The 19,801-nt window shown below is 42.2% G+C and overlaps 1 protein-coding gene across 1 annotated transcript in view; it reads left to right on the forward strand.

Annotated features, from left to right (window-relative positions):
* The window catches only part of LOC148009187 (uncharacterized), a 40,806-nt gene extending 21,420 nt beyond the window's left edge, over positions 1-19,386 (forward strand). Inside the window, exons 2-3 of the mRNA XM_087673729.1 lie at positions 18,593-18,870; positions 19,008-19,386. Of these exons, the coding sequence (XP_087529855.1) occupies positions 18,593-18,870; positions 19,008-19,319 (590 nt within the window). The 3' untranslated portion in view covers positions 19,320-19,386. The remainder of the gene's footprint in view (positions 1-18,592; positions 18,871-19,007) is intronic.
* Positions 19,387-19,801: the final 415 nt, after the last annotated feature.

Here is a 19,801-nt window from a genome sequence, read left to right on the forward strand (position 1 = left end):
CCCTACTCGCGTCTTTTGGGTCACTATTACTCAATCGGCCGCTTTCCATAAAATTTATCTCACTTATTCAAAAAATAAAATAAAATCCATGTGGTTCCATCCGCCTTTGTAGGGCTTGGTAGGCCACTGGGCAGGGCAGCTGACGTGTACCCTTTGTCTGATGCCTTGTCCTCTCTGGGGTGACTACTTCGATTCCCTTGGTAAGATAACTATTGCCTCTGTAGTCTTGGTAGGCCATTGGGCAGCCACTATGCACCCTTTGTCCGATGCCCTGGTTGCTTTGGGGTGGGACGCCTTGAGGTCACTAAACATCACAATGGCTGGCCTAACCTTTTGGCTCAGTTTTGGGACTGAGAGGGGGTGTTGAGCTAAAACATGCATTACTTGTTGATTAGCTTTTAAATATCCCCAAAGCACACTAAAAAAATGCTCTTTTAGAGTAAAACCCTAAAACGAGGAGCGGTTCGAGAGAGTTCAGTGGAAATCCAAAAACGGGGAGTAGTTCGAGAGAGTTCGGTGGAAACCCTAAATTTTGGGGCTCCTTCCACATCTATAAATAGACAGGCTGCCTCCATTCATCCTAATTCCATCTGTGCGGGTTTCACATTCTCCAGTGCAGATTTCAGCCATCAGTCTACCTCCACGTGGCTGTCTAGCCCTCGCGATTGCTGCCACCTCTCCCACCAGCCTCGTAGTGCCTTGTCGCCTTCTTCTAGTTGTCGCCCATTGTCAGGCGTCATCTTCTAGGTTGCATTTGGCATCCACCTGCCATCACCTGCATCTCCAACATCAGGCGACATCTTATAGCCTACGTTTGCATCCTTCTAGAGCCGCCTAGTTTCATCTCGCCACTCTGCAACTGTCGCCTTTGTCTCTGGTAGCCCCTGGTGTCAGCGTTTTGCAGTTTCCTCTCTTCACACTTCGATTGGTGGTCACAGACTTGGGATCCGTCTTTGGTGGACATCACACTCCGACGTTGCTCTGCCCTTGAGCACATTGTACACTCTTACATTCATTTATAGCATTCATTCACTTTAGAGTTGTGTTCTCTCTCTTCCTTCTTCTGTTTGTGTTTGAGTTTTGAGTTTTGCGTTTAGGGTTTGAGTTTTGCCCTCTGTGTCTGTGTCTGTCTCTTTGTGTTTCTGTCATGGTCGTACACTCTGTGTGTCCTCAGTGCAGACCCTAGCAGTTTTCTTCACACATGGGGCATGAAAGAGGTTGACAATTGGCCATACCAAACTCCGAGAGAAGCTTAGAGATGTACTTGTGGTGTGAAACAAAAATGCCCTATGCCATCTGATAAATCTCGGAACCAAGGAAGTGTTAGCAGTCATGTTTGTCATGCCTTCTCATCTCCTGCATGTGAAGCTCAATCTGAGTCAGATAAGGACTTTAGGAGCTCTGACGTGTCTATCACTTGTTTTGACAGAGGAGGTAGCTCATTCTAGAGCACTCAATTTATTGCATTTCAGTGCATTTTCTCTTGCAATCGGGAATTTATGTGCATTTTTCACTTGGCAGTCATATATATTATCATCTTTCCTTCTTCCTTGGCAGGTGCACACTTCGACTCTGTCATCTTCCTTCGTCTTCAGTGCTATCATCATCATCCGCTTGATCTGGTGCCCTCACTGGCGTTGTAGGTTGCATGCAGGGATTGATCAGTCCTCTTCCTGTATTCAACATTTGTTCCTTGTTTAGTGCATGTTTCTTTTCTTCTTTTCTTACAGATTGTCTCTCTCTCTTCCTCTATATTTGTGTCTTCTTCCATTGCGTACTCTCATATGGTATCAAAGCATGGTATCATTGCCTAAGAGGGAGACAGAGCTGACTTCTTGTAGAGGGGACCACTCCAGACTGCTTGGAGGCGTCTGCTTTTCGTGTTCCAAGTACCCGTTTTGTTGCCTACTTCCTCTCCTACTGGAGATGATAGGCTTCTTTAGTCGGGCGATAGTCTTCTGTTGCAAATGCAGTGTTCCTTGGCTAGGTGACAACTCTCCTCAGCAAACACACATAGTCCTTGTGCAGGTGACAGTCTATCTCCTCCAGGCGGACCCTCTACATTGACTTCCTTGTGATCCTGGTGGGGGTCCGGGGGCCGCTGGCCCCCCTGGGACCCCCTAGCCAGGGGCCGCTTCTGCGGCTCCCAGATCCCACAATAGGGGCCCCTTTTAACTCCCTTACACCGCAACTCAATGCAATGCGCCTCGAGTTGCTACCAGCTTAACCACTCAGTCTAACCCAAAGATTAGACCCACAACAATCACCTTTTTGCTATCCGGTCACATAGACCTCATCTGATATACAAGTCAGGACTCAACCAATGTCCGGGCTCACTTTTGGCTTCTCCTCATAATGGGGGCCTTACAACTTTGAGCACCATGGATCATTGGTAGCACCTAATGAGGGTGAGGCATTGATCATATCTAACAGTTTCCTTCCTTTCTTGAGAGACGGAGAGATTTTCATGCAAGCCCGTTTGTAAATGATCCCTTTCCTCCCCGTTCTCTCCATGTTTCTAGAAGGCCCGTTCCATTGGCCTTCATATGCCTTCCATGGCACCCTCTATACAGGTGCACGTACTCCCTTCTTTACCCAAAGAAGACCGGCTTGATGGTTCCAACTATTTGCTTTGGTCGTGTAAGGTGGAGTGTATCCTTGATACCTTTGATCTTTGGGAGTTTGTTACCCACCCTATTCCTTGTCCAATGGAGGATCCCATTGTTGGACCATCGATGGATCGTGCAGCCTTATGGGATCAACTCAACTCTAGAGCCCGATCTTTCCTCTTTATGAGCTTACAGGATTTTGTTTTAGTGCATGTGCGCAGGTTGCGCAAAATAGTGGAAGTGTGGACAAAGCTTGCTTCTTTGTACCGTTAGAAGACATTTACCCATCGGATTACTCTCGAGAAGAAGTTACGGATGCTTACTGTTGATGATTCTTATTCCTTGAAGGATCATATCAATAGGTTGGAGGACATGAGGGATAAGTTTGCATCCCTTGGCAAGATGATCTCTTCAAAGAATATGACTATGATTCTTTTGACTCAGCTGCTATCTCTTCGGTTTAATGTCTTCTACGCCAGCCTTTTTACATCGTGGACCTATGAAAAGCTTCTATGGGAGGAGCCTGCCCCGCTTGTTTTGAAGCATGATGAGTGCGCCAAAGAGGTAGCTAGTGGATCCACTTCCACCAAAGCTTTTGTTGCAGGTTCGGGAGGGGGGATGAAGAAGAAAGGGAAGTGGCTAAAAGACAAGAAAGTTTTTCAGAATTTGACTCCGACTCAGAGAAATCTAAATGCCCATACTATGGGAAGGGGACACATCCAGAGAAGAAATGTTGGAAGATGTATCCTCACCTTCGTTCGGGAGCAAAGGATGGAGCTGACGCATCTGAGCCTTCTACCTCTACTTCAGCAATTACCCCTAAGTCAATGTTCCTTCATATTGTTGACTTGGAGGAGCCTTCTTCAGTGGTTGCCTTATCTTTTGCGAGGCCTTGGATGGTTGATAGTGGAGCTTCTAGTCATATAACTCCACGAGGTGATTTATTGTAGGATCTATGCCCGTCTGAGGGTTCTGTCTCACTATTGTTGACATTGTTTCAGTGCCTATTTGTGGCACTTTGCCTATTGGGAATAAAGGCCCTTGTGCCTTTAAATGTGCTCCGGTGTGAATACACCCTTAGCACTTGTACTTACATATATATATCTATCTAAAAACCTAAAGTGGTACACTCGTCATTGTACCCACAAATCGTGCACACTCTCTACTTTGCTCTCTCTCTCACACTCTCTGTCTCTCCGCGTGTAAGGAACACTGACTATCTCGATCTTCGTGCCTCCCGGTCACTACAAACTGGTTATTAGAGCTACGGATGAGGCGTTTTGTACTTTTCGGAGTTCGTGCAGGTCAACAGGTCACGTCTCTCTCAGCCAATAGTTCCAAGGTGCAGGCATAGGACAAAAACATCATCTTTAGACAGACAACATGGCACTTTTTTTTGCAATGCGACTGCAGGCGAGTGGTGGGAGCCGTAGGCATGAATTATGGGGCACTTTTTTTTGCAACGCGGCTGCAGGCGACTGGTGGGAGCTGTAGGCGTGGCATCAGGCGGCACTTTTTTTGCAACGCGACTGCAAGTCGATAGGTCATGACAATTGCGACTGATTAACGGGAGCATATCTGTCATTTTTCCTTGCAAAATTTTAATTTTTTCAAAGGTTTCGTGCAAACAAGCCCTTTGCCCATTGACAGGCGTTCGTGCGTGTAGGCATAGTTAGGATTTTGGGCAAATTTAGGCCTAGAAATTTGGGGCTTTTTCCGAATTTGGGGATCTTAACGCAGAACTGGACAAATTGACTCAGAAATTACAAAGTTGGTGCACATTTGCTTGGGAATTTTGGGGCTTTTCACATTTTAGTGAAATTTTGTCAATTTCACTGAAATTAGTGCACATAGGACTTGTAAAATTTGGGGATTTGTCCAGATTTGGTGCGAGCAAGATACAACAGTGATTTCTATTCAGAAATTGCAGGAATTTGTGACATTTTGCCTCCGACATTTGGGGCTTTTCATGTACCTGCAAAAATTGGGTTGAAATTTATCCAATTTCTTGACATTGATGCACATTGGACCTCGTGCAATTTGGGGCTTTTACAGTTTGGGCAAAACTTGTGTGCCACTTGGTCATTTTATGTACATGCATGTTTAATTCCATGCAATTTGTACATATAACACTTGGAAACATTTGGGGGTTTTACTGAAATTGCCCTATTTTGGCAAAATCGGCGTGTTCTATGCATGACAGAGAAAATGCAGATGTGTGGTTGATGCTTTTAGCACAAAAATTTTGGGGCTTTTGGTTGTACGTGTCAAATTTTATGCCCGTGGGTACATGTACAACAGAAATTGCAGCTAAAATTTGGGACTTCTTATGTAATGTGATGCATATGTCCTTGGAATAGCTGTAATCAGTTGTGGAATGCTGTAGCACATGGTTTGGTGCTTCTGAAAATTTAATTTCAGATCTGAAATCTTTGCTTCCACGTGGTCATTTATTGTTGGTTGGTACTTGTTTTTACCATGGTCATTTGGGTGATAGTTTGGGCCTGCATTTGCTGATTTTTTGGTTACATTTGGGCTGAAAATCATGGCTGGCAGCAGTGATAGCAGTAATCTCATGAACATAAAGAAGCTTGAAGGAGCACATAACTTTGCAGTTTGGCAAAAACTGTGCTACAATATCTTGTTGCAAAAGAAGCAGGCAAAGCTGATTAAAACCAAAGGGGCAAAGCCCGCGGACATGGAACAGGAAGATTGGAATGAGTTAAATGAGCTTGCACGCTCAATCATCGAGCTATCGATTTCTGATGCCTTGCTGTTTAACATTGAAGGTTTGGATTCTGCATATGCTATATGGACTAGATTGGAAGAATTGTATGCACAGAAGAGTGTTGCAAGCAAAGTGTATTGGCAGAAAAAGCTTATGGATTTGCGTATGAAAGAGGGTATAACAATGTCTACTCACTTGAGTGAGTTTAACTCTATTTTCAGCCAATTGGTTGCCTTGAAGTTCTTGATTGATGAAGAATTTAAGGCTATGTTCTTGCTTTGCACTCTTCCAGAGAGTTGGGATACATTTAGGACTGCTATGAGCAATTCTAATGCGATTCTTTTGTATGCTGATGTAGAGAGTGCTCTACTCATGGAAGAAATGAATCGGCAGAACAATGCATCTAGTAAGTCTTCTAGTGCTTTACATACTAGGGGTAGATCACAACAGAAAGGCAAATCTGATAGCAAGGGACACAGTAAATCACGTGGCAAAGATTTTGAATGCCACCATTGTGGTAAGAAGGACCACTTTAAACGTGGTTGCTACAAATGGAAAAAAGAGAAAGAAAAGGGCAAGAAGACAGATGATAGCAAGGAAGAGAAGAATGAGGGTTAACCCAAGAAGAGCAGTGTCAAAATTGAAGAGGTGAATGTAGTTACTCATGATAGTGAGGATAGTGGGAACGATGTACTTTTGGTCTCTTCACACTTTGGTGCATATGCTTTACTTGCAGATACAGATGAGGATATGCATACTTGGATTCTCAATTCAGGTGCTTCCTTTCATGTCACCCCTCATCGAGAGTGGTTCTCTGTCTATATAGGGGGTCGACATGGTGTTGTTTATCATGGGGACAACTATGCATGTGACATTGCAAGTGTTAGCAGTGTGCAGTTGCAGTTTCAACATGGCTCTGTCTTCACACTTCAGCATGTGCAGCATGTACCTTAGCTCAAGAAGAGCTTGATTAGCACAGGACAGCTAGATGATGATGGTTTTCATACCACCTTTGGTGATGAAAAATGGAAGATTTGTAAGGAATCTAGAGTGATTACCAGAGGTTATAAAAGTAATACTTTGTATCCTCTCCATATATCTAGTGTGAGTAATCATGTTGTTGCCGTGACCGAGCAGCCAAGCGTTTCTTTGTGGCATGGCCGGTTAGGACACAGGAGTTAAACCAGAATGAAAGTGCTTTCTCGTTGGGTTACTTGCCTTGTATTCGTTATGCTGAATTTGAGCATTGTGATCATTGTATTTATGGTAAACATGCACAGATGTCTAACAAAAAATCTATTTTGTTGAAAACTTCTCCTCTAGAGTTAGTACATCCAGATGTATGTCAGATGCTAGGATTATCTTTAAGGGGAAATAAATATTTTGTTTCCTTTGTCGATGATGCTACACGAAAGGTATGGATTTATCCTATTCGTAGCAAGGATGAGGTGCTTGACAAGTTTAAATTTTTTTTGGCATTGGTTGAAAATCAAACTGATAAGACACTCAAGTGTCTTCGCTTTGATAATGGTGGGGAATATGCGTCCAAGGCCTTTCAAGCATTTTGTGACAGCAAAGGGATAAAGAGGGAGCTTACTCTCCCTCATAATCCATCCCAAAATGGAGTTGCAGAGTGTATGAATTGGACCATACAGGATAAAGTCCATACGATGTTGTCTCATGCTGCATGGTTAATTATCACTTCATGTGTAGACTACCACCTCGATGAGAGGTCAAAAGTACGAGGAAAGGTTACCTTTATGGTGGTACAAGAACCAATGGGGTTGTGGTCGTTTAGGTAATAGTTGCGACTAGTCCTATGATAAGGAAGAAATCCTTGGTAGGCACGATGCAAGTTGATGGACATTGGAGGGATTGTGATTAGAAGAGAGGGGTCATAGGGTGTATTTGACTTGGTTTAGGGTTGGAGTATCCAGTGATGAGATACTGAGAGGAAGGACAATATATATTTTGAGATGGGTTGAAGTATCCCTTATGTTTCTGTGGGTGGATGGTTGTCTTGATGATGTTGTTTGATGGATGGATGGACCCAATTAGTTGGGTGCTTTCTTAAAGAAGGAAATAGGAATAGGGTTGAATGTTGACTGTCTAGGGTTTGTGTACTGTTTTAGGGGATTGGAGCTAAGATTATGCCGTAAAAGTAGAGGGATTGAGTGTAGCTCCTTGTTGTCTCTCACTCTCTTTGAATCAAGTGCAATGATAGCATGCTCTCAGCCTCAATTGATTGCAAAGCAATCCTTCGTGGTTGGGCGCTAGATTGTTGAGAGAGACCATCAGGTCCTAGGTCCCTCATGGCAATCCTAGTGAGTTGAGGCCGTATGTTCTGTTGCAAGGTAGAACCAAAGCCGCTTGACGAGCTAGGCCAATAAATCCTACGGGGTTTGAATGATGTTGCTCAAGATAGGCATATGAGTGACTACAAAACGTCCTCTTCCATGGCTTTAGGGGTGGGTACATTATGCACGGAATCTTGTATTCCATGCTCGGATGAAGCACATTGAAGTATAGTACCATTTCACTTGGGGAAGATACTGGATGAGACTATTGATGTGGAGCATTGTAAGATAGAGGATAACTTGGCAGTCTTTTTTACGAGGCTCCTCCTTAGGCCGTTCTTTGTTAGCTTTCAAGATCCTTGAGTCTTATGTGGTGCCTAGGATCTAAGAGGGGGTGTTAGAGATTTGGTCACCTCCAAGATTGGCATAGGCTGTGCTAGGACTGATTAGGGCAGTTTTCATGCAGTTTGGAGCAGGTTGGACAGGTTTCATGCAGTCACCAGCATTTAAGGATCAATTTTGGGGAGTCAGGTAGGCTGGATCAGTTGTGCAGGTTGCCACATGCCAACTTGCAGTCATTGCAATAGTTTTTCTGTTTATTATTATTATTTTATTGTTGCAGTTGGACTGATCAGCAGTCAGTTGGCCAGTAAAAACTGGCTGACCTTTGAGCTAAGAAATGCAGTACATGCAGATTAGCCTCTTAAACAGCCCCAAAACATGCTTATTTAATGAAAAACGCAAAAATGGTATGTGGTTTCAGAGAGTTTCTGTGAAACCCTAATTTAGGATGGTCCATCCACATCTGTAAGTAGACAGGCTGCCCCCATTTAGTCCTCATCCCTTCTGTGTAGGTTTCCCACCCTTGCATGCAGATTTCAGCCATCAGTCTTCTACCACGTGGCGGTCTAGCCTTCGCAACTGCTGCCATCACTCTGTCTACCCCTCTAGCTAGATGGTCACTTCTTCCATGCTGCCGCTTGCTGCTTAGTGACCATCCATTGCTGTGTTTGGATCTCCATTGCCATCGCTAGCTGTTGACACCCTGTTGTTGCTTGTGTTTGGAGTCTAGCAACAGGTGTACATCATTAGGTAGTTGCTCCATGAAGAGTTGAGCAAAAGCAAAAAGAGTACGCATGTCAATTGAGGTACAGTAGGAGTTTGGTGAATAGTGAGTGAGTGTGAGAGTGAGAGTCGACAAATAGGTGTGTACCAGTGTGGTACACATAAAGAATAAAAGAATGCATTTATACTTAGGGTGCGGTACACTTACACCCTCAAGGGTGAGTTCACATGTGTAAAGTAATATACACACAGGAAAGCGTAAGGGGCCTTTACACCCAACACTCCATTGTTGTGTTTGCAGCTTTTGATATTGTGTTTGATTATTTTTCTCACTTCGGTACTCCGATTGGTGGTCACAATACTTGGGATCCGTCTCCAGTGGACGTCACTCTTTGACACTATTACTTTGCCCTTGGGCAATCTATACACTCTTCATTCACTTCAGAGTTGTGTTCTTTCTCTCCTTTTTCTTGTGTTTGTTTTTGTGTTTGAGTTTTGAGTTTTGCATATGTGTATCTGTATTGTCATGTTTTTGTCGTGGTTGTACACTGTGTTTCCTCATAGCAAACCTTAGCAGCTACTCCATAGTTTTCTTCACATGGTATTAGAGCTGATACTCTTGTAAAGAGTATTCTGTGGATATTGTGGAGTGTTAGTGTTTGTGCGGGGCACATGAATGGCTCGTAATCGAATCACAATGTCTCAGTCACCTTCTTCTTGTGACCCCATGATGTCTTATTTGGCTTCTCCATCACTAGAGGCCTTGAGGAGGCATTATGGACTTGGCGAGGAAGACGACACTCCCCCTTACCTTTCTAGATTTCAGTCTCATGTCGGAGGAGGAGTTGCAAGAGTACTTGTGCAATACGTATAGTCGAACTTACATCCCTCCTACTCCATTTGGACTAGTTGGTGAGGCCAGCCACTTCTCCGATCATGGAGGGCATATGGCATTTGGGATGATTGGCAACCCAACTTCATCATCTTAGCCAAGCCCAGTGTCAGGTTCATACAACCCCTTTGAGTCATACAAATCAAAACCCTCTCCTGTTTTCCCTTTTGGTGTGCTAGATTTGGATGATTTTTTGTATGTGACCTTCAATAGAGGGGGCTCTTGAAGCAGCCATCCTTCATTGGGTATATCTTCATCTTCTGTTTCATTTGAGTATGCAAGCCTCTCTTCTTCAATCCCTCCTATCCCACCCTCTTCTAGCCCCCACTTTGATTTCCTCTCTACTTTATTCTAAAACCTTGGATTACACTCCACATCCGCATCCTTCATATTGGGAGTTGGAACCTCCGTTTCTGCCCCTAGCACATTGTCATTCTCCATTCCATACTCACACTTTCCTACTACTACACATCACGGTGCATCGTTACAGGGACTGCCACCCTTTAACACTGTACCATCCACTTATTCTCTAGCCACTTTGCACCATGAGGCTTCGTTATAGGGCATGCCACCCTTTAACACAGTTCCCTCCACCTTGATGCAAATGAGCACATCATTTCCTAGTGGGACGGCTGTGATGGGCATCCCCCTCACTACCCCCAGTCACACACGTTCTTTGACCTCTCAAACGCAAGGATTTCCATCCTCTGCTTGTGGTGTGTCATCACACTTTCCATGGGTTAGGTCACTCCTACGCAGGGATTCCTCTCCTCTGCTCCACGTATCCCTATCCCTCCTTCATGGCCTCCTCATGCGGTTTCCATACCCATGCCCAGCCAGTCCATGCCCACATTTGGATCCACTGTGCACACTTCCCGCATGCATGGTGGGCACTTTGGGATTAATTTCCAAGTGTACTCCACTCCCCCACCCTATCCACCCTACCTTTTGTTAAGCTAACATAAGCATTACATGCTGAATTAGCCACTTAAACAGCCCCAAAAATGCTTAATTAATCAAAACCCTAAAATGGTGTGCGGTTCAAGAGAGTTTTAAAACGGTGTGCGGTACGAGGTCTTGAAACTTTCTATAAATAGGCATGCTGCCCTCCATTCAGTCCAATCTTGTTTTTGCAGGTTCCAGGCCCCCTAGCTTCGCCGACAATCTATTTCATTGCCCTTGAGGGATTGTCTGATTGGTTTGCGAGTACTGATCCCATTGCACCTTATGCGTCAGCTTCACATTCACCTGCATTTGGCATGCAGTAGTGCATAGGATTTTAGCACAGCACAGATACACTGTTGGCAGCCATATCTTGTACACTCCCATATTATTGTTATAATATATGATTTGAGGAGTGTTTCAGCCTCTGGGTTGTTATATCTTTTTCTTCAATTATGCGAACATTGTTTACGCCAAAGATTTTCACTCCAAACCTTGTTTTTTAGGCAACTGGTAGGCTGACAGCTTTATTTCAGCAAAATTAGGTTATTTGGAGCCTGTGTTGGCAGTTGGAAGCTGTATTCAGCCATTGGAAACATTCTTCTTTGTGGCCAAGGAGATGCAGCTGGTTCTGTGTTTTGGAGGTTGGTAGCCACCTATAGCAGCAGAAGACATGTTTGAAGGTGTCTCTTTTGCTCTATATGTTTGATGAAACCCAATTCACCCATAGTTGCCCAAGAAAGGAGACAAATGAAAGGATGAGAGAGAATGAAGGTCTCATTTTGTGCAAAAACTATCGTTTGTATCCTGAATTCTTGTATCTTTTGAGCATGTACCACAATAAGATTTAGGTGTCTATTGACTATGTGGTTCGTCCAACCTTCTTTTGGACAATGAGGCTTTAGTTACTCTTCATAGGAGTTTGATTTACTTCTTGTACAGGATTTGGACACTGTCAAATTACAACTACATTCAACTTTTAAAGTCTGCTTCATTACTGGATTCAAGTGGCGCTTCCAATTTTTGCTTGAAAGTCATAACATACTTTGCTGGCATTGTGTCATTTTCAATAATGCTAGTTATCCATGACCTTAGTCATAAGGTAGTGGGCATTTTTGGTTTAGGAACATTCAAACTGGTAGCTTTTCCTTGTCCCTGTTTCCGTGTCATATGACTCAATGGTAATTTCTGCTTGTCCCTGTCCCTTCCCCCCATCCCCTTTGTGAGAGATTTGGTCACCTTTAGGATGGGCATGGGCATGTTCGGGAGCTGGTCAGGCACCAGTTTTCTGCAGTCCCAGGTTTGGACAGGGTTTCGGGCAAGCAGGACAGTACGTAACAGTGGTTGGATAGCAGGAAAGTGCCATGTGGCAGCCTATGGAGGTAGTGTAGCATTTGCTTGTTTTATGCAGTCGGCCAATTTTTACTGGGTGACGTGATCATATTTTAGCATTTCTTTTTGCCTATTTAGGTAGTTTTGCCCTCATTCACATTCATCTTTTTTGTGCAGATTGAGAGAGAGTGCTCCAGCTGTTCATACTCTTATAGCCCTTTGTACATACTGTCTTCTGTATTCAGCAGATGTTCATTGCAGTCTTGAACCACGCACACACACACACACACACACTCTCTCTCTCTCTCTCTCTCTCTCTCTCTCTCTCTGCGTGCGCCCCGCCCCCCCTTCTTCCCCGAGTTTACTTCTTTCTTTCAATTGAGTCATACACTTCCGTATTCACTGCACCCTAGCATAGTATCAGAGCAGTGTTGAAGGGCTGATTGACCATGGGCGGATATGAAGGGAAGGTCTCGGTGCGACACCAAGGCTGCATTTTCAGCGTATGAGGGTGAGTTGGAGGGTTGTGCATCGTCACAAGACTGATGCAAGCAGGTAAGAAGAATGATAAGAACAAGAAGAACAAGGAGTTTGCTTGCTACCTATGTGGTAAGACAGGTCATCGGAAGAAGGTTTGTCTTGACAAGGATAAGGACACCAAGGAGGAGGAGAAAAAGACTACGAAGGACTCAAGAGTGGCAGTTGCTCCTTCAAGAGCGGCCTTTCTACATTTAGAGGTGATTGAGCCTTCTATATAGGATTCTTTTGATGCAATGTTGATGGCCTCACAGTTTGGAGGGTGGATCGTGGATAGTGATGCTTCTTGCCACATGATTTCTTTTGTAGATAGTATTCTCTATATGTATTTGATGCTTGGGCACGTTTTGATTGGTGACAGTTATTCAGTTTTGATATAGAGTAAAGATGATATGCACCTTATTCCAAAGTGGACTTGCCCATGTGTATCCAATAACATTCTGATTGGTGAATTCTAATCGGTGACCGTTTTTCAACTTTGGTATAGGGCAAAGATGATATGTAGCTTATTCTGGATGGGCATGGTGCAATGCCCACACTTCGAAGTTCTTTATATACCAAGCTTGGGCTATCATCTTTCTATTAGTAAGGTTTGTGGACTTGGCCTTAGGGTTGAGTTTAATGTAGATTTCTTCATAATTCTTGATAGCAAGACTAGATAGGTGTTGTGTTAGGAGCTTGAGGAAAATGGCGTCCACAAGATGTGGAGTTTTACAGTCCTTACTTTCTTGCTTCTCTCTTTATAGTCTCAGACCGAGTTATGGTATGCTCAGTTTGGCCACCTCAACTATGAGTATCTTTGGAAGGCAACTTGTGACCGACCGGTGTGTGTATTGCAAGATGAGCCCTTGGAGCTTATTTCTATAAATTTATATGGACCTTTGTAGATGGAGTCCCTTAAGGGGAGTGTGTACATTATATTGATTGTGAATGACTATAATAGGATGACATGCCATATGGGTCTATTTTTTGATTTTAAAATCAAAAGCTTTCTCTAACTTTAAGAAGTGGCTTATCTTCTAGAAAAATTGTTTAGGATGGAAGCTTAAGACAGTTAGATTTGACAAGGGTGGGGAGAATCTTTAAGAAATAGCTCAGTTTTGTGTGGATTTTATGATTCATCAAGAGTTTGTGTCACGGGGACATGAAATTTTGAGATGCTTTAATCTTGCCGGTAATATTTAATTAAGATATCAATTAAATATGCAAGGTTATTTAGCACATGTGATGTACATGGTAGTTATTTCATGGCAATAGGCCAAGGGCCTTGAGAATGTAGTGGGTGTCAAAGGCAAAAGTTGTAATAAGTTATGCTTGACAGGTGCTAGGTGGTATTCTGTGTTAGATTTGGGCCTAGATCAATTTATTGGTTACTAATGTCAGTTGGTGACATTAGAGACTAGGCATTAATTAATTAATTAATGTCAATCTTATGGTCAATAATTATTTAGGGATACTTGAAAGACAAATTGGTTTAGCCAATTTAATTATTAGTTAGTGAAATTAATTTTTTGAGTATTAGAATAATTTTAAATTAATTTTCAGAGTTAATATTTTGAAAATTAATTTAATAAGTTGGATAATGATGAAAAATGAAATTAGAAGGTTGTCACTTGGCAAAACTTGCCTATGCAAGTGGAAAAAACGTTTCGAGGGGTTGGTGAAAGTCTATTTCAGCCATTGTGAGAGAGGAGGTTGTTGGAGAGCAAGGAGAGGTTGTTGATATGATTTGCAACCACCAAGGATTAGTCCTATAGCATGTGACAACAGTTTGGAGCCCTCTAGGAGTGGGTGACAGCAGCCCAAGGTCTTTTTGGTGTAGGTGACAATATATAAGAGGGGGCAACAATCTTTTTGGTTATCATAAGCTATAGATGACAGCTTCCATGGTTGTTTGAGGAGGGCAGCAGTAGCTTTTCAGTGTTTCTCGTGATGAAACTCTGAAATTTCTCTCTCTATAACATTCTCTCTCATTCCGCAACCATTCCTCAAGTTATCTTAGCATTTTCCAGTAGTTTGAGCCATCAGAGAAAGAGATTTCAATCAATCTCTTATGTAAACCTAATTCATAGTATAAATTAGGGTTTGACAACCACCTTAGAATGTATGTTGAAAATTAAGGGTTTAAGACTTGAATTCTAGCATTAATATTGAGGAATTTTAGAAAGATTCAAAAGGCCAGCCAACCAATATCTGATTTGGGACTAAATTTGTTTTTCAAGGAGTAGGGTGAAGGCCAATTCCCAAGCAAATCAAGGGGTAAATTAGTTTGGAGGCTTATTGGTCAGTTTTGACAGCAAGAGGCACTTGGATTAGTGGAGGAGGTTAGAGTATCTCTGTTGTACTTCATCCATTTACAATAAAAGTTAAAGAAATACTGCAAGAGGCGCCAATTTTGGAGTCGATAGGTTGTCCAATATCCAAGGTTGTATGATAAAGTGTGCATTTTAGTTTTGTGAATTTGTTAAGTGCTGTAATTAAGTGCTTAATTAGGTTATTTACCACCCTATTCGAGAAGGAAGATTGGTTTCAGTTTAACATATTGGAGTAGAAGAATAAGAGTGTGATCGAGAAGGTTCGAACTATATAATGAAGCATTGGTAGACATCTTCGTATCCATGGGGTTGAAGCAGTGGCCACTACAGTTCATATCCTAAATCGGTAATCTATATCCATAATTGATGGTATGACTTCTTTTGGGCATATTTTGGACTAAAATCGGATTTTCCTTATTCTAGGATATTCAGACGTGACACTTATGCTCACATCCCCAAGAAGCAAAGGGACAAGTTTAAGTGAGCTTCCAAAAGATAGGCGTTCGTTGGCTACATCTCTGAATCACAAGGATATAGACTTTATGATCCCATCTCACGAGATGTTTATATGAGCCGAGATGTGTGGTTTGTTGAGTCCCGATAAGTGGTAACCGCATGATGGCTTGCGGCAATCTAAGAAGACACTCCATTGAGGTTGTTTGTACTAACTATGGTTTTGATGACTTGTGCCATGCAAGATAGGGAACGGACATCGTTACTGGAGGTTTTACTGTGTGATCATTGATGGAAGGCCATGGAGCAAGAGTTGGGAGTCCATTAAGTGGAATGACACTTGGTACCTTGTGTCTTGGCCCACTCATCGAAAGGTGATTGGAGTTAAGTGGCCGAGTTGGTCTTTAAGACCAAGTATCTCAACAATGGCATACTTGACAAGCACAAGGTATGGTTTGTTGCCAAAGGCATTGCACAATGTATAGTTGTTAGGTACAAAAGATATGATACCGTATGATATGATAAAATACAATACTAAATGGTTACCTTAAGAATTTATAAGGTATGTATGATATTAGTAAGAAAAAATTATAACTTGATTGCTTTGGACTATAAATGATAGAATACAGGTTTAAAGCCAAAATAGCAATGCCATTAAGAATATATAAGATGAATACATGAGACTTAACAAGCTAAAACTTGTGTTGTATATGCTGCATGTGCAACATGCGTTGCAACTTACAAGTAGATAGATGAGAATGGATACATCATACATCAATGATTATACAAAAGAGATAGTTTGTTCATACTAACAAGGGTCATCTTTTCATACTAAAAAGTATATGGAAAAAAAGGGATATTTTTTTGTATCTAATCGTACTAATACAATACCATATCATGTTGTATGGATCAATTTATACTACTTATGGATGTAAGTATGGCACATCGGCTAGGTATTAACTTCCATAATAGTTTTTCCCCAATAGCTTGTATGACCACTATTTTGATGGTACTTGCTCTAGCTAGCCATAGGAGATGGCAAGTTTACTAGTTGGATATCCAACCGGTCTTTTTGAATGGTGACTTAAAATGAGAATTATGTTGAGCAGCCTCCTGACTTTTCTTTCTCAAATGGTAAGCTTATGGGTTAAAGAAGGCTCTCTATGGCCTCAAACAAGCTCCTTGTGCATGGAATGAGAAGATAGGCTTATTTCTTCGAGAGAAGATGGGGTATTGGAGATCTACCTCCGACGCAAATTTGTATGTCCACACATAAGTTGGAGGGCACGCAATGGTTTTGTTGTATGCGGATGATCTCATTTTCAAAAGTGGCCATTTTTTGCCCAGTGCTTTGAATGTCAAAGTTAAGAAATTCAATTGAGTGTGGGTAAATGGTGGGAATAACTATGACTCTCTTAAGGTAGCCAAATGCCTTGTCATCTAATTAATGATGCGCATGAATGGATTAACGAGATTTCCACTATCCCTATTATTATCTAGCGAAACCACAGCCAAGGGAACACACTTGGAAAAATCAGCAGGGAAAGAAGACCTTGTTGGGCTTTGTGAAATGACTTGAAAGGTGTAGAATAAGTGGGAGCCTTTGGCGCAGGTGAAATACTACTACTTTAACGTCATTTTACTTACTCTATGAGGTGGAGGTGGGGCTCGACCCCTACTTCTGGTCTTAAGGTGCACTCGCGTGCCATTCCAGGTGGAACACATTGTCAGGTGGGGAGGTTGGCTAGGGTGGCACATCTATTGAAAGATAATGCATGTGTCCTAAGATGAACTCAACTAGAATAGAAATCTCATGTGGAACAAAAGGGTAAAAGCTCATTTGATTTTGATTTTTAGTATGAATGCAAACTGTGAAAGGATGGTCTATTGATCCTTTAGTGTTTCGGAATTTGAAGCTAGATGTGTCAGAAAAGTTGCAATAGGGATAATTGGCTCTTGGCAGCCAAGCGTTCATTCTTGAGGATCCTATGGTTCTTGAGGGGGATACCCTATCTAGGCCTATTTTATCCAATATGTTTAAGTGGTTTGGCTTTGGTGTTATGAGGTTGGAGTGGGCTGGTGATGATGATAAAACACAATCGACTACAGGCTATTGCTTTCTTCTAGGTACAAGCACGATTTCTTGGACCAGCAAGAAGTAGCCTATAGTTGTTCTTTCATCTGTAGAGGGTATGTACCAAGAGGCTTATTCTACCACTTGTGAGCTTGTTTAGCTTTGGAGGTTGTTGGAGGAGCTTGGCTATTCACAAACAAGGGCTACCACACTACTATGTGATAATGAGAGTTGTATAGCCTTGGCACAGAATCTTGTATTTGATGCTAGGACAAAACATATCAAGATATAGTATCTCACTTCATTCGTGAGAAGATCTTGGATGGGACCATTGATGTGGAGTATTTCAAGACAAAGGATAATGTGGAAGATTTGTTTACCAAGGCACTTCCTCAAGCTGTTCTGTCAGCATTCCAGATCTTTGAGCCTTACGCTACCACATTTAGGATCTGAGAGCGGGGGTTAGAGATTTGTCCACCTCCAAGATGGGAGAGGTTAGTTTAGGGCAGTTTATGTGGTCAAACCATGTACAGGAGTAGGTCAGGCAGCAATTTTCTGCAATTGCCAGGTTTGGGCAGTTAGGACAGTGTGCAGGAATGGCCAAACAACAGGCAGTTGCCACATGGCAGGATGTGCAGGCAATGCAGCATTCGCCTGATTATTTTATGGAGTGGGCCGTTTTATGCAATAGTCAGCCAGTTTTTACTGGCCAACCTGATCATATTTTAGCATTTCTTTTTGCTTACTTAGGCAGGCCTGCTGCCCCCGGTCACATTCATCCTTTTTGTGCAGATTGAGAGAGTGCTCTGGCCATTCATACTCCTATACCCCTTTGTACATGTTGCCTTCTGTATTCAGCATACATAGATTGCAGTTTTCAGCATTCTTCTCCCCTCCTCTCCACACCACCACTACCCCACACCCACCCACGCACCCCCTTTCCTTTTTGTGTTCACTTCTTTCAGTCACGTCATACCCTTTTGCACTCGCTGCAGTCTGACACCCTTCTCCTCTCCTGTTCCATGTGATGTTGGCCATGATCTTAAACGTACACATGATGCATTAGATATTATTATCCCAAAAGTAAAATTGTACTTGTCTTGAGTGTTTTGAAATTATTGCTACATTCTTTACATGTGTTGTTTTAAGTCTTCACACATTGACAGAATAAGCTAACAGATAACCATGCTGATAAGTTTTGATAGAAATCCACAAAGCTTCACATCAATGTCATGCCATATTGCTTTCGCCAGAGTGCGGCAGAAGTGAATCTATTTTTAGGCACAGATACATTGCTTCAAATAAAGAAAATGCCAATTTATGACTCTTTACATATTTTCTTGTGCAGTGGCATCAATACTCCTTTGTGAATGGAGCAAGAAAGGGTTAAGTTCAATGCACAAACATGAGGAACTTTTTTCTGGGGTCTGGCAAGGGGCCCATGTTGTATTATGCCTCTCATCTGGTTATTTTGCATATGACCAGCTGCACATGCTTCGTAAGCATTTGTATGATCCTTGGGCGCCATCACTACTTGTGCATCATGCTGTTCTACTCGTATGTTTCACTATGGCTCTTTATCGGAAAATCTCAATCAACTACTTGATACTCACATTGGTTTGTGAGGTTTGTTCCCTATTCCTTTTAAATATTTTCTATCATGCAAATATACTAAATAACTCTATGTAAATTACTTGCATAGTTGGACTTTTCATAGTGCTGCCTCAAAATGTCTTATTGCAGTGGTATTGACAATGTTGCAGCTACATTCCATCTTTTTGCACTTGAGGCGAGTCTTGCGAATGGCTGGCTTAAGAGATGAACGGAACAGTTTAGTGAAGTTAGAATGGAGTTTGAACTGGCTCACATTCTTTACAACAAGAATTTTTTTGCATGTATTTATTACTGTCAAGCTACTTTTTGAAGCCCCTAAATTCCCACCAGGAATAGAGTGGCCACTTGCTATATCAGGAATGATGGGACTGAACATTCTAAACACTATATTGGGCCTTGATTTGTACAAGGCCTTTAAAAAAGAGAGGGCAATATGGAGGAAGCACCCAAAGGTAACTTGAGATTAAGTTATTACAAGTTGAGGTCATATTAGTCATTCAAAGACATTGGATTGAGAGAGAGAGAGAGAGAGAGAGAGAGAGAGAGGGGGGGATTTACGAAAAAAAAAGAAAGAAAGAAGGGGGGGGGGGGTTACATACGTCATATGATGTGTCTATACATACATACATACATATGTACATGCGTACAGTGCATGCATGTAAATTACGTACAAACATAACATACAAACTATGTGCATGTCTATGTGCCATCTACATACATGCTTATGTATGTACGCACGTACATGTGCATAGGTACATGCATTATGTGTGTGTGTACAATTTTGTTGTACTTGTTCATGTGGATGATTGAGTTTGCTATATTCCTCTTGTTTGCTTTTGAGAGTTGTTTATATGTAGAAAATCCAACGGAAAAACAAAAGAGAGCATGTTCGGAGAAGCAAGCATAGGTAGCTAAATGTCTCTTATTGACTTTGTCTACATCA

The sequence above is a fragment of the Lygodium microphyllum genome, unplaced genomic scaffold (assembly GCF_053477565.2).
Source record: "Lygodium microphyllum isolate KBCC unplaced genomic scaffold, Lygodium_microphyllum_v1.1.10 scaffold_34, whole genome shotgun sequence".
Classification (NCBI taxonomy): Eukaryota; Viridiplantae; Streptophyta; class Polypodiopsida; order Schizaeales; family Lygodiaceae; genus Lygodium; species Lygodium microphyllum.